The sequence below is a fragment of the Papaver somniferum genome, chromosome 9, assembly GCF_003573695.1.
Source record: "Papaver somniferum cultivar HN1 chromosome 9, ASM357369v1, whole genome shotgun sequence".
NCBI lineage: Eukaryota > Viridiplantae > Streptophyta > Magnoliopsida > Ranunculales > Papaveraceae > Papaver > Papaver somniferum.
The window spans coordinates 107,539,250-107,557,463 of record NC_039366.1 but is presented as its reverse complement, the minus strand read 5'-3'; the positions used below and the strand labels follow the sequence as shown (position 1 = coordinate 107,557,463).

Sequence of the window (18,214 nt, the reverse complement as noted above, 5' to 3'; positions counted from 1 at the left end):
TTGGATTACGGCCTCATCTTAATCTAACGCTCTCTTGCAAAGCTGCTAAAGGAAGGAGTCGCATCATTAAGGACCTGTGGTTGGTGGCTATTTTAGTTATCCGTTTTGAACTTTGGAACACTCGTAACAAAGCAGTTTTTGAAGGCAAGGCAGCAAGTTGGACTTTTTTCAAAAAACGAATTGTTCACTTGATTATGGAGTATGCGACAAGGTTAAACAGCTATATGTTCAATTCTTATGATGATGTGAGAATTTTGAACTACTTCAGAGTTCATCATGGACGTGTGAAGAATAGATGTGAGGGGTAGTCCGGAGGCGGCTGGAGCTGGGATAGTGGTTCGTGACAGTGATTGTCAAGTTCTTGGTGCTATGAGTATCGGCCTTGGTATCACTAATAATTATTTGGCGGAGTTGTATGGTATTATAATTGGTTTGGAATGGGCTACCAGGTGGGGAGTTGCGCATATTTTAATCCATTCTGATTCTAAGAGTGCTATTCATGCTTTGGAAAATAATGATGTTCCTTGGTTTGCTAGACAAAGGTGGGCTGATGTGAGAAGATTATATGTCTCAATTTATTTTCAACATACTTATCGTGAAGCAAATTTTACAGCTGATGGTATGGCCAGGAGAGGTTGCTTTTTAGGTGAAGGGGAAGGTTGGAATTTTGAAGGAAGACCTAACTTTTCACTTTCAATTGAATTTCCAAATGTTTCTTATTTCAGATTTAAATGGTTTATAAGTCTTTGGGGTTTTTATGACCTCTTTTCTTGTAAACTTGTTTGTAAATTTTGCTATTTCTTAATATATATTTTTGACTTAAAAAAAAATCACATGCTGGGCTTTCTCGTGGGCTTCTCTGGTACACGATCCCAGTTTTCCAAAGTTTCATTTGTTCCAGGAGGTCCTAGGTTCGAGCCCCCAATGACGTAATATTGCTGGAATTAACATGGAAGGTATTACCTTCCTCCCTTGTGTCACTCAGCTTTCCCGTCCGCTTCGGCTCCCTTGGGTAGGTTACCCATGAGGCTCGCTAATAGGCTAGCAAGACAACCTGTTCAATTAATGTAGTAGTGCGTTGTTGGAGCTTAGCTCGTTAGGCTTCCGACTAATTAATGTAATACTCTTTATCTAAAATAAAAGAAATAAATAAGGTAGTTAAGTAGTTCTGATAGGATAGATTTCATGAGTTAAAATTTTTCTTTTTCTTTTACATAGTACAATTTTAATTGTTTCATGCACCAAAAATAATTTTATTAATATAAATTAAGGTTTGAAAAACGCCTGTTATTTCTGAAAAACGACCGTCAAAACGGTCACGCCTATGTAGCGTGTCCGTGAGGGTCACTGACACCTGTGTCTATATATTACCGATAAATAGGAAATAACGGCGTTATTGAGACTACTAAATTGAATTTTTTTTTCAATTTTTTCCTTCTAAATAACATTTTAAACACAAGTTTTTTAGACCATATTTTCCGTTTTCACGTCAACTATAACCATTTTTAAGAAAAAAGAATATAAAAATATTTTCTTACAATTCTTTATATTTTAAATTAAAGATATACTATCAGTGAAAGTGAAATAACTTAATTATTCTATCAATAGTTATTGTTCAAGGTGGAATTTCTTGTAAATAGGGAAGGAGACAGAAAATAGAGAGCAAAGAGGAGAGGAATTCTTATTATTATGTGTATAGAATACAGAGTTTAAGTCTTTATTTATATAGATAGAGGACTTGGTGTCCAAGGTATGTAAACCCTAATCTTAGACACAAAGGAAATCTTAGTAATTAAACTTTAGGTTTATAACATTCCCCCTGATCAACACTGTGGCTAAGTCATTACAAATATACCAGGAAAACTCAAATGAGAAAAACCTGAAATTGCATAAGCATGTAAAGATTCGAAACAGTGTTGGACACGCGAATGTTGCCTCATTAAAACCTTGACAAGGAAAACCCAGTGGGACAAAACCTTGACGAAGGAAAAAGAGTACAACGCGATAAAGTTCACTGAATGCACCTTAATTTGATGATGGCGCTCCCCTGATAAATACTTCAGTCAAATCTTGGCGTACGAATCTTTGAGACGAGACTTTCCAATTTGAAGAAAAAAATTCTTGAATGCAAAAGAGGACTGTGCTTTCATGAAGATGTCGTATAGTTGATGAAGTCTTCATTTGTGTTGCACAAGAGGTAATGCCTTCGATAATACTTTTGCGGAGTCTATATTCTTCTTCAACACATTGAGAACTTGTGTCATGGATTGCTAGCTTCCCGAGATGATTTGCAGAAGTTGTTGATGTAATTTCTTCAACATAGAGCGAAGATGTAGATAAAAATAGATAAATTACCATAAGTGAACAAAGCTGATATTGTGGTCACAGATTTCATCCATGAGTTGGTCATGTACTATACACATTAAATAATGTCCCCATGGTCTTGAGAACAAAGATGGTTTTAAGGAGATTTGCTGGTCCAGGCCCTGGTCAATTAACATAAAGACAAAAATAAGCATCAGTAATGAAACTTGGTATAAACTCATGATATCTTAATATCACATAATAGATGGCGCATCCGGCATGTATATATGTATCGTATCATATGTGTATTTAAAGTTACACCTTGTTTGTTTGCAGCTGACTCATCTGAGTCATCTGGATCTGAGTGAAATTACCTGACTCATCTGGATCTGACTCACTAAGGTCTGAGTCAGAAAATATGTTTGTTTTGTGAGTCAGACCTGACTCAGCTGACTGGATTTTTTTGGACAGAAAATGCCCTTGTGCACATTTCAAACCATAACATTTATCACTACTGAAACATCACAAATTGTTCCATTCCAGTCTAAACAACTTCCCTTTTTTGATGGAATTAAACATATTAAACATCATAAAACAATAAAATCTAAAGATTAAAGTCCTACAAACATAAAAGAAGAAACAAAATCTAAAGGAGACTAGCTATCTCATCACGTAAGTTGTTCATATATATCTGCTCTTGTCGTCCAAATAGACGAGGTGCATTTTCTTCCGTTTCCGCTTCCACTTCGACTTCCACCTGTGTCTCATTCATATCAAATGTCTCATTCTCATATTCTTTAAATAGCCAATCATCCAATGCATTACGACGTAGAAAGTTATGTATTGACATGCAAGCAATAACGATATCTCTTTGAGTCTCAAATGAGTAAGAAGGCATTTTACTTAAGACGGGAAATCTTACTTTTAATACCCCGAATGCTCTCTCAATCACATTCCTCAATCGAGCATGGGCTTGATTAAACTTCTCCTCTTTTTCCGTTGGAGGAACTCTTCGGTAATCACCTATCCAATACCTTATGTTGCGATACGGACACATAAACCCTTGTGTATGAGAGTACGCAGCATCACATAGATAGTATTTGTCTGCAAATTTTCAACAAAAACATTATGAAGTCATGCTGATGAAACTGCAGCAAGAGGTAACATATATGCTAGTCCAAACTCTAATCACATCCTCATCTGCCAAAGAAACCGGGCGCCTCTCTGCTATTAAGGAGGGTAGGCACAGAGCTAATCACTACTATGACTACTGTCTCACGCTTTAATATGTTCCCTTAATAAAATAATTAGGTGTAAACTAAGAACCTACTGATGACCATAAGTTACTACAGTGATTAACATGAGGGACCGTCAAAAACTTTAAAAAAAAAAAGAAAAGAGAAAAATAGAAGAAGATGAAGAAGCAAATGCTGGATTCATACGGGAGATCTCACATACAGTATATATAGCTTTTGGCGCAAGTGGGGCTAACTGAGGACAAGTCATAAGGCATGAGACGCGAGGACGCCAGCATGACAGAAAGTTTAGGCGAGCAAAAACAGAGTAGAGCATATATATCCTAATTCCTAAGTAGAGTTCGGTATATAAGAACGCAGTGCACAAGAATCTAAATAAAATTGAGTAAAGAAAACAAACCCAATGCAGAAAAATGGGACTTAAAATAGAGATATTACCTGGTGGAGGTAAAGGAAACTTGAAATATGGATCACGCACTGCCTCGGTCAACACTCTCGAGTCATGAGCAGTGCCTTCCCATCCAACCACTACATACAAAAAGTACATATCCCAATCACATATCGCAAGCACGTTTTGGGTACATTCTCCTCTTCCCCTTCCTCTATACGGTATTTGCTTCTCGACTGGAATGCTCACACTAATTAAAGTGCCATCCAATGCACCAACAGCACCTTTAAAAGCACCTTCTCTGAGACGTTTATGCCTTTTAGTTATAGCTGGCTTGTCAAATACATTAGACGGAGGAACTAAAACTTCAGCAGACCAAATCTTCATAGCAGCCAACACTTCTTGAAAATACTTACTAACCGTTTCACTCGAATGTTGAAAGTGATACAAAATTACACGATTCCTACAGTTGTGCCCAATTGTATATAAGAACATTGCCATCTTCTCCTCTACTTATATATATTTACTATCCTCTAAAAGTCCTTTGGCTCGGAACTCATTGCATAATAGGGTAAAAGGAACCTTACTCATTCTCAATAGGTTGTACATATTCCTCGGATTTCCATCTAATAGGTCTTGGGTGAAAGCCTTTCCCGTTAAAATTGACTTCTTGTACTTCGGGCGTACATGCCGTTTAGCCTTCTTAAGTTTCTTCACTAACAAGCATAAAGCTACTAGTTGAGATAATAGCGTTTTCATTTTCCTGAAAAGACCAAGTAGATGAAAGAAAATCAATTTCAATACAATATTTAGTAGAGATGACTACGACTAATTTCTTCTGAGTAATTGCACTACTAGATTCACTCATAGTAAGTTATCAGCTCAGAAGATCGTTATATTCTCAATGTCAACCGATTCTCCTCTTCAAGATTATTAGTATTACTTTGAGTCAGTCAAGTACCCAAACTCAAAGAAAGTCATAATCTCATATGCTAATGCAAAATCATCCACATCTAAACACTTAGGGTCACAAGATGAAATTCTAGGATCCCGCCAGAGTTGATTGAGGCTATTCCTTCTGCTCAGGTGGAACTTGGGGTCAGGTTTAGCTCTCAGGATGAGGTCATAACCCACACGTCTTATCACGCTGAACAATGATGTGAATGTGATGATGAAACAAATTCAAACCAGCTCAAGCAACCAACTCCCAGTTTACAGGGGCTGTTTTTCATGTAACAATACTTTGATGGTTTAGGTATCCGATATTTCAACTCAAAAATAATTATTCATTCATTCACAAACCTATATAAGAAAATGAGTACTTGCCTGTATTTAAGTTCTCCCCTTCTCTAAACCCTCTTCCTTGTAGCCTTTCAATCTGCAATGAAATGAAAGAAAAAGGTTAAAAGCATAAATAAGAAAATAACCAGCAAGCAATTCAATGTAACCAATAAGAAAATACGTATTCATTCATTTAACATTCACTCATTAAGCACAAATAAGCACAAATAATACTGATTCATCCATTAACTTCAATAAATACTCATTCAACATTCAACATAAAATAAAACTCGAGTACGTAAGTAACAAACACGAATGTTTTGCAACCCTAACATCTCTAACTATTTCCTAATTTCTCAACATCTCAGTGGATGAGTATTCAAGATTTCTCAACGTTCTTTTAAAAGTTTGTGTACAAAGGCAACACGACGCTCATCGCTTTTCAAACTGACAAATAATTTCTTCCAACCAGGCATCTCTGAAGCTTTTAGAGTTATGCTCAAATACTCATCCATTGTGATGCCATCGGTCTCAAGTAAATTATCCAAAGCTTTCATGAATTCGGCTGCGCTATCCTTTTCTAGAGCAAGTTTCTTATGTTGAAGATGAGTCTCCATCGATGTTACAATAGAACAAACTTTCTCAGTTAATAGATCACTTGATTCTTCCTCCATTTCCTTCTTCCTTTTCCTGCCACTCCCCTTTGCATTGAGACTAGAATCAACCTCGTTGTCATCCTCATGATTTTTTTCTTTTCCATGACTTGTACGAGATTCAGATCCATTATTTGAAACCCCTGCAGTTATAGAAGTTCCAGCTGAACAAGGCGGTTCCACTCTTCCAGGCGTATCTCTATTAGCTCCAGTGGAGAATTTCCCATCAAATAAATTCTGCAACTTCTCTGCATCTTCCAGCCCCTTGTTCTTGAATTGACTAGCGTTTTTGATTGTCTGCATCAATTAGAAAGTAAAAATTAATAAATATGTTCAGTTGTTTATACAATCAAAGTTATAATTAGATGCACCAAACAGAACATTACGGTTCATTAAGGTTATGGAAACATTTAACACATTATGCAAGATACAGTAGTAATATTTACAACATAAAATGTTGTTATCTCTATACTCTCACGGGTGCTTGATAGAACCTTAGATCAAAATAAAATAGTACAAAGTGATGATACTGCTTGCCCATTACCTAAAAAAATATTACTACTGTATCTTCAAGATGTTAATTTCGAATCCAAATCGTTTTAAGGAGAAAACAAATTAAAAATAATAATAAATATGTATACGCTTGGTTGGGTTTTAACATTTATTAAAAATACTACCACAACATTTTCAAAGATGCACACTTTGGAAAAAAGTTTAAGAAAATTCCACCATATAATAATAATAATAATCTGATATACCATTATGCTAATCTGCTTAATTTAATCAAAGAATGAATCAACTGAAGTTCATAATTCTTCATTTTCTTCCACAGTATGACATATGTAAATGGTGTCACCTATGTTTCTATGGTGTGATGGTGTGTCCATGCAACAGAGGCATACGCATAACTGTGTATATAAGTGATGCAGATGCAGTGGCAAAGTCAGATAGTGGCAAGCTTACAAGACCTTTTGTCACTTAAAATACCTTAAACTTGCCATTTTATCCTTAATGAACCGTAATGTTCATTGTACAAATAAAAGAACAAATGACCATATTATACTGTCACAACATAAGAAAATCACCATATTACCAATGTAATACAGTAGTACCAAAGTCATCTGAATCGACCAACAATGACCATACTATATAGCTCACCTCATATTTCATTGGAAGCTGTCTATGATTCTAGTTAGGAAGTGTTTCCGGTCAGTTTAAACCTTAATTATCAGCTGAAATGACTATGGAATTAGAAAAACATGGTCAAACATGGGTACACGAATCAAGAACTCATAAAATTTGCATGGGGTACACAATTAAGCCCTGGTATTTATCAATAAAAATGGGATATGGTTCATGGTAAGAATCATGATCAAATTTTAAGCATAATTCAAACTTAATTCCTAAAGCCAAAACACATTGCCTTAACTGGCTTAACCTGATGGCAGAGAGCGTTTAAAGAAAAACAACGATAGAAGTAAGCCAGACCAGGGCTTACAAGCATAAATTTAATTCAATCATAAAGTCCAAACAAAACTGAAATAGTCTCTTACCTTGTCTAATTCAATCCATTGCTCTTCGCTCCAATCAAATGTGTTCGTCTCCGTGTTATACCCATGTCCGGTTCTTGCTAAGAGACGGGACCAAGTGACATATTGGGTTCGCAAGTAATCCCAGTGGTTTCTCAACTTTTTTTGTGTGATGGTGCAGTCATACTTCTCAGAAAAGAACTTGCACAAATTTCCCCACGAAGTTTTCTTCAAAGAAGTTCCAGAAAATCCATACTCAGTAGCTTGTGCCAAACACTGGTCAATAAATAGCCCTCTAAATTCTGGGACGCTCCTAAAAGTTATCTTATTTGCTTTCTCATCTTCCTTTTTCTCCATAGAGAACTAGCATAAAGTAAAACAAATACAATACGTGGGTAATTTGAAACAAAAAGAGTGTCCTAACTTTTGAGAATTACCATACAAAGTAATTTACCACTAGGCATGATCTTTATGCATTCAGGATATACGGGTTTAAAATGAAGATAGAATATTTGACAGCGAAAAGTAAAAGCAATGGTTGGCACCAGCTCATTACTGTCCTAATATCAAAAGAGAGATTCGCCAAAAGTAATGATCACTAATCCATAACAAACCATTTAACAAGCCAGGACAACATGCATAATATTTGATTGTTGGTTACCAAGAGACATGGATCCACCTTAGCATCTAGATTATCATTGCTTTTACTTTTAAACAACATTTCCTCTCTCTCTAAACAACATCATTCCCTTTGCATACAGTAACAAGGTTCTGCCGGCTAGTATCAAGAATTTATGATACATTAATTCATTAATGAAGACAACTTTTCTATTGCTTTCCTGTCCAAAGCAATGTTTTCCTTCAACTTAACAAACTCAGCAACTCAAAATCACACACTAAATATCGAAATGACAACACTTATATAGTAATAAGGATATTGGCTCAGCATTAAGAATCAAATAGATTTCCTATAAGGCTAGGAGCCTAGGACTAATTGTACTCTATTTCCCAAAAATTTCCCTGCCCATACTACATTATTTTTTTTAAATTAATACAGGAATACAAGTTTATTAAAGGTAGAATTACATTCTCCATTAAGATTAGCTAAAGTAAGTCACAAAATGCACAATAAACATAGCAATGAAAGATTCAGAAAGATTCAGAAAGTACTTATAATTTCAATAAGGGTTGTTATCATTACAGTTACCTAGAGATTTCTTAACTGTAAAAAGGAAAAACAAAATGAAATCCCTAGTTGTATGGTCTAGTATCCTAGCTATAAACAGGAAAGACCCATGTTCTATCATAATTAGCAAGCACAGTTATATTTCTCCCCTAGGCATTTTCACAAACACCATCAGATATTCAACCAGAAAATCTAAACAAAAACCCATCTTCTAAATCAAATAAAACCCATATGAAAATGAAAGAACATGTTCGACCATAAAATATTAATAAAAACCCATGTTCCGAATCACATAAAACCCATATGAAAATGAGTATGGATGAAGAATTATACCTGAAGATGATGAATGATTCTAAAAGAAGCTTTTAAATGATTTGAAAGAGATGGAAAGATGAGACGAGAGTGATGATTGAGATAGAAATTACTCGATTTGTTGAGAGAGGTGAAGAAGATATCAGTTGAGAATAGATCTAGGGTTTGCCTCCTCATCACCCATCTCTGCTTCTGACGGAATGAACGAAGAAAATGAGAAAGGAAATGAGTTTTTTTGATATAAAACGTGAGGGCATTTTCGTCGATTTCATTGAGTCAGGGGTTTGAACCACCTACTCAGCAGCATTTCAATGCCTGACTCCCTAGGGCCCGAGTCAGGGGTTAGGTTCGACTCAGATGTCGAGTCAGGGGTTGCTAATTTTACAAAACAAACAGTCTGACTGCTGACTCGGCGCGAGTCAGGGGTTGACTCAGACCCAGACACCGAGTCAGCTGCAAACAAACAAGCTCTTAGATTCATAAAGGATCAGATGTAAATATAAACACGAAGTTATTAATATTTAAATCAAATAGTAGAAAAATAAGAAAGAACGCATGTGTATGCATCCCAGTATGATCGTTTTTTCTCTTTAGGATGATTTTAGCTCAGCGTTTAGTAACGTGCATGATAACGTCTTGTAAATATGGAAGGGGACAAAAAATAGAGAGCAAAGAGGAGAGGAATTCTTATTATTATGTGTATGGAATACAGAGTTTAAGTCTCTATTTATATAGATAGAGAACTTGGTGCCCAAAATATGTAAACCCTAATCTTAAACACAAAGGGCATCTTAATAATTAAATTTTAAATTTATAACAACACTATACCATTTGGATTTTTAACTTTTCTAAGGGTTTCTAAATTTTCACTAAATTTCTTGAATCAACAACTATTTTTAGCGTATCTAAATATGAATAAATATTTTTTTTAGCAGTTTCAAGATTTATTAACAAAATATATCCAACTGGCCAAAAATAAAATTTATTTTTAGCTGCATATAAGAATATCTCCAAAGATCTAGGACTCTTTTGTTATTGTTTTTTTTTTTTAACAAAACAAACAAACACATTATCATTGATGGTCATCATTTGCTTGGTTTCTCTGAGAAGTCAGAGGGAAACCACCCTGATGATTTAAATCATTACAATTTGTTAATAAATTGAACAACATACATAACTTCTCTCCTTTCAAATCCCGGACCTTTCAGCATTAGTACAGATTCTCGCTAAGTTATAAGCTTGAGGCGCATAATTCCCTGTAATTAGATTTAGTTTTCCTAACTCAAAGGAAATATCTTTCATGTGCTCAGGGTCCCTTTGAAGGCTATCGTGGTAGCCGAGACTGAGAGAGAATCTAGTCCTCATTTTTCTTTTATAGTTTGACTTGATTCCATTGAGGAAGTCTATATTGTTGCTTTCAAAGTCTACTCTTCCTTGATACACTTCAGTAGCCCAGTTAAAGACCTCTTTTGTTATTGTTAAGTTTAGCATTACTGCCGATTAAAGAATCTCATAAAATTTTATTTCGGTTGATTTTTTTTATATGGAAATTTCTGGATATTTTCGAAGATTGTCTTTTTCTTTTCCAAAGATTTTTGTAGATTGTTTTGCATCTGTTATATATGGCATTTTGTTTGCAGCTAATCTGAAGGTCTGGTTTTTATTAAAATCATGTAAACGTGGTGTAAGAAAATCCCAACCCTACCGACCAATATAGAGCATTAGATTGTATCAATCGTATTAAAAATTAACGCTCACGAAATGTAAGGGGGCTAACTTTGATTTCGACCAATCAGGAGCAGAGTTCCGTTGACCGGTCAATGGGAGGGGAGGTTAGCGCAACTCTCGACATGGTGTGAGAGATGTGACTGGGTGTTTAGGTTGTTGATTTTTCGAGAATAATGTCCCATATTTCTGAAACGACCATTTTCACTGACAAGTCAAAAATATAATTCCAGGAGCGAGAATTGAGTCTCAGAAAATCTTCCATGCATTCATGTGCCTGTAGAATCCAAGTTTTACGAGAATTTTAGCCGAGATTGTGCCTGTAGAATTTTGGCCGAGATCAGTGATTGTGACGGTCGAACTTTGTGTTTCAATTTTCCATCGAGTCTTGAGAGTCTTGTGGCCCAAAACCTCGCAGCCTCGCTCCTTCTAATGCTCCGTTATAGATTGCGAAGCTGATTTCTAATGCATCTTTTCCAAGAAATCTACTTCTTTTCCGAAGCCAAACTTTCTCCTCAGCAATTTTGGAACCTAAGCTTTTGCAAGACATTTCTTCTCTGTCAAACGGAATTACGGAAAGCCCACTGTAGATGGCCCTGGTTTCTGTCCTGGCTTGAAATCTTGTATCCGTTGATTCATTATTTTACTTTTCCCATTCATTCCAATACAATCAAGACCAAGAAATCAAACATATTGGATGCTCCATTTTCAGTAAGCAGCGTTCAAAAATTAAAATAAAAGGACAACTCTTGCGGGTACATCTGAGGTTATAGAAATGCAAGCGAGTTCCTACCCTTGTCTAATACTAGCTTTCAGTACAGAATACTAGAATTCATATTTACAAATACTTCCAAAGAAACAAACATGAGGAAAGGAATCTATTGAAATGGTGGACTCTCTTCATCTTCTTTGGCACTCAGACGTTCCCACGGGAAAGGAGATTTTCATGTGATTCTCTTTCTCCAACCTGATTATCCAATGGCATGTATTGTGCCATTATGGCCCGGATCTCCGAATCCATGTATCTCTGAAAAAGAAACAGATCAGTGAGAAATAATAACAGTACAAACACGTATATATAAGAAAAGAGTAGAGCAAGATGAAGGAACCAGTTTAAAAACTTGAAACAAAGACAAACAGCATACCCGGATTCGAAATTTGTACACCAGGAAACCTCCACCTCCAGCAGCAGCTAAAGCAAAGAAAACGACCCATACGAGGTTCCAACTACCAACGCTTCTAGCTTCTTTAACTACATATTTAATCATTTGCAAGGAATTTGTTAGGTATGGCTAATGAAAAGCTCAAGAAAATGTTCCCTAACATTACTGAATCACAACGCGAAGACAATGAATGCCAACTGCCCCAGACAGTCTCGGGAACATAGATAAGTTTAACTCAACTAGCTAAATCCTTGAGGTTTTAGCTAAACTCCATGCTGGCCAAAAGAGGAATCACAAATCGTCTGGAGATACTCACTTATACATGTATCGTGTTCGTGCATATATAGCATACTATCACTGCAGCTACACTCGTAACTTCCCCAAGTGTTCTTGCAATCTTTGCAATGAGGGCATTTGCAGGCACCCGTTACTTTGCACTCGTCAATATCTGAAACACATTCAAAAGTAATTTTATGGAGTTCACATCAGCATCTGTAGATCATAAGAATTAGTGAATTCCTACAGGTCCTTTTCTTTACTTTTTACAGGTAATTGTTTAAGATACAAATATTATTAAAGCATTGAAAATTGTACTACACATATTATCCAGTAAGATATAAAGATAAGGTATACCTTCACAAGTGACCCCGTCACCAGTAAAACCCGATGGGCACTTGCAACCGTTGGAACTTTCCTGCAAACCCATTGATAATTCATGTTAAAACCAGAAACAGCGGTGGTGGTGAAATAAAACGGGAAACCTCAAAGAAATTATGACAAACACGAAGTGGCTGAACCACTTACATCACAGGCAGAGTATGTCTTTCCATCACGAGTCTGCTTCCAACAACCTGCGTTGTTTATTGCACAACGTTGATATCCTGAAGCTGTTACATTATAACCAATTAAGTTATATGGAGACGAGGCCTAGAAATATGGTTAGATGACAAAGTACCTAGAACTAGAAGCAATCATTATTATATCACTCTCACACTTAGAACATTTATTACCTGCACAATGGGTATAACCATCACCCGAAAGCTTTACGCCTTGGACAACAGGGCATTCACAAACTCTTCCACGAAAAGTGTCCTACAAGTAAATTTATATACACAAAAAAATCAGAAAACCTTCATAAAAACGATGCAAGAATATGGTACCAGTCAAACATGAAGAGAAAAAAACCAGAAATTCTCATTGGAACTTTTCTCCGATCGGGTGTTAAGCATATAAGAACTCTAGTAGATGATAAGGTATACCTTGCACGCTGTTACGTTAGTAGCTCTATCCTGCCAGCACCCACCATTAGTTACCACGCACTCGTTGGTTTGAATATCTGTACAAGTTCATTCATACAGGAAAGAGATTATTAATGACGTCGTTCAACCAAACCCCTAGGGAAACATAATCGAGTGATGAGAAACTCAAATACTCACTGACCTTCACTTAAACAGACAGATGGTTCAGTGGTCTCTTGGAAACCAGAACATATGGCTTTAAGAACTGCTCCTTTGTCCAACTTACCTGAAATATAACAAAGAAACCATTATTTTCTACTTAAAAGCACAATACAATAAAATAAAATTCTGCAGCGAAAAATCCTTAACCAAGCTACTTACCTCTGTACTGTCTGTTGTTGATTACAAGAGTGGGTAATATAGTTACATCTCCACGATCACCCTTGCCGATCTAAAAAAATACACATATCAAAACTAAATATTAGTATAAATAAATGGAAAGCAGGATTGGATACAAATACACACAAAAACCAAAAACCGATATCTAAACATCAAGGATCTTAACCTGTGCATCTTGCTCTGCTTTCAGTATAGGATTGTCAACATCTGCATTTGGATCTCCTATGCATTCATCTATCTTCTTGAGATCGAGACCTGTTAATACAAGTCAAAAGAAATACGGTCAAATACTGTTAATATATATGCTCTCTCACACAACAAATGACAAATAAATCGCCCATAACCATAAAAACTTTTGAAGACATACCCAAAGACTGGATAACTTGATCTGCACATTCCTTGGTGTATTTTTGCTCTTTCATTGGACAGCGAATTGCAAAATCAGTTACATACTCCCACCAAATCCATGGTTTACCAACTTCATTAGCAACTTTATGCAAGCAAACCTGCCGTAAATTTTGCACGACTACATCTTTCCCATCATATCCTCTACTAAAGTCCTGTTCAGGATCAGGAGCGCAGTACCTCCCATGATTGATACACTGCGATTTGCACTGTTTGCTCAGCAGATAAGATTCAGGGCAGAACCAAGTGATGTAGTGTGGGGTGAACTGAGTATAACCTTTCTGCTCGAGAACCTGAGCCGCTCCTTTGAAGTTCTTTATGAATTCAATCTGGCTGTCACACTTGGGTCCACATTCATCATTACTGTTTGACCACAATTCATACTCAACACGCTCATCAGGGTGGGGGAGTGCTTCTCTCCAATCCAAATTTATATTAACCATTTCCCCTTTTGATAGAGCATTCTTGATGGTATCACCAAAAACTTTGCTGACAAGCGCAGAGGGGATAGTAATGTTTTGTAGATAATCAGCATTAGCATTTTCTTCCGCAGGGGTGTCCATTGTGATCAGAGGTTCATCCCTATCATCTGCTACGAGAATTGCCGCCGCACCACCATTCTGTGCATTCCATGCCTTCAATGTGAAGAAACAATCTGCAAGAATTAATAAGAAAAATCAGAACAAAAGCCTTATCGACTAGTCCAATAGCCACTAGAAATAATATTCCAATACAATTTCCCATGTCATCCTTTGCACTACTCTTAACTCCTTAACTCCTAGTTTGAAACAATCTGATTTTTATGGGGATCACTACATAGCAAGGAGATAATGTCAACATTCTATTGTGCAACTATGTAAGCTTCGAATGTCGGTTATAACGTAAACAGATCTTAATGCAAACTCAATACAATCTCATGAACCTACTAGCACTGAAGTGATCTAGAGAATAGATAACAAAATCACAATTTTTAGTTCTCATATATACGCAGTGAACTTATCAAAAAGAAAAATATATATATATACACAGTGAACACTAACAAACAGTGACAACCTAATGTATATATTGATCGGCCAAACAGTGATAAGCTCTTAAACACACAAAATCAAATTGATAATGCAAATTAAACTGATAACATAACAAAAGATGAAATTTAACAAACTAACCTCCTCTGTCAACAAGAAGAAAAGTAGGAAGTCCTCCTGGTTTGGGTTTGAATGATAAATCAACCTCATTAAAATCCTTGCATGCCTTTTGATTTGCTTTTGGGTAAACCACTGTACCAACTAAAGTTCCTCCATATTGAGGAACCCCAAAATTTCCAATTGCACATTCATAAGCACTTTTCAATGATTCAGGTGAAGTCACTCTTAAACTGTTCTTCTCTACCACAAATTTACCAAAACAAGAACTAATTCCCAAAACCAATACCAAGATAAACAGACAAAACCCTAGCTTTTCCTTCATTCTTGTCAATTCAAGTCAACACCAATAACTTAGTGATCAAACTAAAAACTTCACCTTTTTTTACTCAAAATCACAAAATTAACACAACCCGGATCAACTAATTCAATAATTCAAAGCACCCAGATTGTAAAACTTAGTAATCAACAAAACCCAGATCATAAAAACGGTTTCTCCCTGTAAAATCAATACAGATGGAAGAAAATTTTCAGATTTTTCTCCATCAGATGGATATGTACTTTGTTTATGAATTGAAGCACGATTCAAGTAGGAGATATAATAAGTTAAGAGTAATTCAAATTCGAAGTTGTTTATGAATTGAAGTACGATTCAAGTAGGAGATATAATAAGTTAAGAGGAACTTAGTAGGTAAAGGAATACAAAAGAAAATTTGGATGTTCTTGAAACGTGTTAATATTAAACTGACTCGTCTTCTGGTCTCCTCTGCAGTCCCTACTATTTTACTCGTGCAACAGGTTCCCTTCTTCGTCTAAGGCAACCATCCAATGAGTGCTTGCCACGTCTCGGAACCAGCAAGGCGTCACGAATTTCTCTGTTTTTTTTTATTTTTCTGGATGAGATTTCTCGATTAGATTTTTCTGACGAATTTGTATAGAAAAACATATGTTTCTCGAGTTCGATGTCGTTGGACTTTCTAGTAGGTAAGTAGACTGCAAAACAAAAATGGGAGTTGCAAACAATGTGACAAGATTAGGTTCGGTCTGTGACCCAAAATAAAATACTCCCTCTGTTCCTTTAGTTTCCTAAAATAAATGTTTCAAAAAATATATTGGTTTTCTTGTTGGGAAAGTCAAATATTACTTTAATTTTTTGGGACCACTTTTTTCTTAACTTTTTTTGATGATAAGTGTCATGTGGACCATTTCACTATACTTCTTTTGCTGACAAGTGTCATGGGGACCATTTCACTTCACTTCTTTTATTGACAAGTGTCATGAGGACCACTTTTAATGATTAGTTCTCTTAATTTCCTTAATTTTCTCTAAAAACAAAACCAGCCTATTAAAAAAGAACTGAGGTAGTATTTGTCGAGTACGGATTTGAATTTTGTTGCTTTGCTAGATTAGACTGTGCAACGACCCAACATCTCAAGCAGAGGTGTAAATTGTATCGGCCCCGCACACATACCACGAAATCACTTGCTTAAACCTAGTGTTATGGACATGGCCTAGTCTCGCTAACTAACTCTGATATGTCAAGCCCGGCAACTTCCGCTTGATCTGTAAACCCAGGTCCCTCTCGCTTTAAAACAAGATTATTTGCGCTTACGAATCCCATATCTATGAATCCATCTAATCGACTAGATTCATCTGAAGGAACTGTTTCTACACGTTTCTCTCTATCAACAGCTAACCCAAGTCGTAGAGTTTTGGACGCAGTAACTGGTCAAGCCGAAATAACACATAGCGTTGAAAGCATGAGGCTTGCCATCGAGTCCAACTTTTCCAACAATTAAGATTCAAAGCAGAAAGCATGGTTTGAATCCACCAAATCCAAGAAAGGCCCAATGATTTCACTGGGTGGGATATGGAATCAACACGGGGGACCCAAATGGTTTGGCATCACATAAATTTCTAAATCGTCAAATGGACAGAAGCCTAGGCGAATATTTTATCGAAGATGTGGGGAGACACCTAACCATTAGTCATCAGATGATATGTCATTCGGCATCAGCCCTGAACGCCTAATCATTTGGCGCCTGTTTTAGATATTTGTTAAATCTTTTCATGCTCCATTTTCACATTGTGTTCTAACTCATGCTATGTTACTAACATTGGTATTGTGGTCGAGATTCAAAGGTTCAGCGAGGAGAATCAATGTCACCGAGCTCAACTAAGATGTTTAAATGATTTTATTAATTTCAGAATGCGACGCAAGATAGTACAACGATTGATCACTGAATTTTAAACCTAACTCGCCTTCGCATGCATCGGGGCTACAATTAGCATGTGCAACGAGCCTTTAAACCGCAAGGAGATCCCAACGGCCAAGGGGCGTCTCGGAAGGGGTAACAATAGGTATGCCCATGAAATCAGTAATGTCGATGATGTTGTGTTAATCTTCGTCTCCATCTTGAGGAGGGTTACATGGTGGTTGTATCGTGTTAAGTTCTGGAAAGTTTTCCTTCATGATTACGTAACTTTCACAAAACTTGAAATCTCTACATCTATCCTCAGCGTATTTTATATTTTCATATTGCTCCTACAAAAACCATTCAGAAGTAGGTTAATGTTTTTTATGAAGAATAAAATTAATAGGTTTACCTGGAAAAAAACACTTACAAGTCTTTCAATTGTCCATAGAAGTTATACTCAACATAAATTTCTTTTTGGATGCGTACGTATTGTCTCACTCCTTTTTTTATTACATTAAGCCTACCCTTTATGTTTGTCTTTGTTCTTCGATGAATATTTATGAATTCTTGTGTATAGTTTTCAAATAACTGGTTCCAAACTAAATTAACCGAAACCAAATGGCGTTGAACCTCAGGGAGAATAACAACATTCAACCAAGCATTTGTTATAGCAACATCTTCTTCTGCGGTATACAAAGGCATTATAAGTCTGTTGTACTTGTAGAAACCTTGAGAGGAGATGAACTGATATTTTTAGAGGATTTGGAAGTGGATGGAGAGGAAAATATATTATTTGGTGTGTGTTGTTTGGTGTAGCAACAAGTGAATTTATAGGGAATGCATATTGAAAATTGTGACTTTTAATCAATTCTTGCAACAGGTTATTCAAACGTCTTGCCTTCCCAGTGCAACAGTCCTAAGTTGTAGTATTGTAGTGTAATGCTTATCCGCTTTTGGAAATTGGTTAAATGACCCAACATAAAGCTCTGACATGTTAGTCACTTTAAATCACTTCCTTGGCATGGAATTGAATTG

General features: G+C 36.2%; 1 protein-coding gene and 1 long non-coding RNA gene across 2 annotated transcripts; both read right to left on the bottom strand.

Annotated features, from left to right (window-relative positions):
- Positions 1-3,310: 3,310 nt before the first annotated feature.
- On the bottom strand, positions 3,311-4,171 carry LOC113310214. Its single transcript, XR_003341019.1, has 2 exons — positions 3,999-4,171; positions 3,311-3,408 (listed from the first exon to the last, which is right to left on the bottom strand). It is a non-coding gene; the product is annotated as an uncharacterized LOC113310214 (long non-coding RNA).
- Positions 4,172-11,307: 7,136 nt separating this feature from the next.
- Positions 11,308-15,737, bottom strand: LOC113309404 (vacuolar-sorting receptor 1-like). The gene is made up of 12 exons (XM_026557835.1): positions 15,006-15,737; positions 13,802-14,494; positions 13,601-13,689; positions 13,417-13,486; positions 13,238-13,321; positions 13,057-13,133; positions 12,808-12,889; positions 12,602-12,684; positions 12,431-12,491; positions 12,114-12,245; positions 11,780-11,886; positions 11,308-11,661 (listed from the first exon to the last, which is right to left on the bottom strand). Exons 1-12 carry the CDS (start codon positions 15,304-15,306, stop codon positions 11,551-11,553), a joined length of 1,890 nt encoding a protein of 629 aa, XP_026413620.1. The 5' UTR covers positions 15,307-15,737; the 3' UTR covers positions 11,308-11,550.
- Between the last annotated feature and the right edge of the window lie 2,477 nt (positions 15,738-18,214).

Excerpts from the sequence above, each read along its gene's own strand:
- LOC113309404 (XM_026557835.1), bottom strand. The coding sequence starts at position 15,306 with ATGAAGGAAAAGCTAGGGTTTTGTCTGTTTATCTTGGTATTGGTTTTG. Across the intron at positions 13,322-13,416 it reads CAACAACAGACAGTACAGAG|GTAAGTTGGACAAAGGAGCA; the intron begins GTAAGTAGCTTG and ends GTTATATTTCAG. Across the intron at positions 11,887-12,113 it reads CGAACACGATACATGTATAA|TTAAAGAAGCTAGAAGCGTT; the intron begins GTGAGTATCTCC and ends TTAAATATGTAG.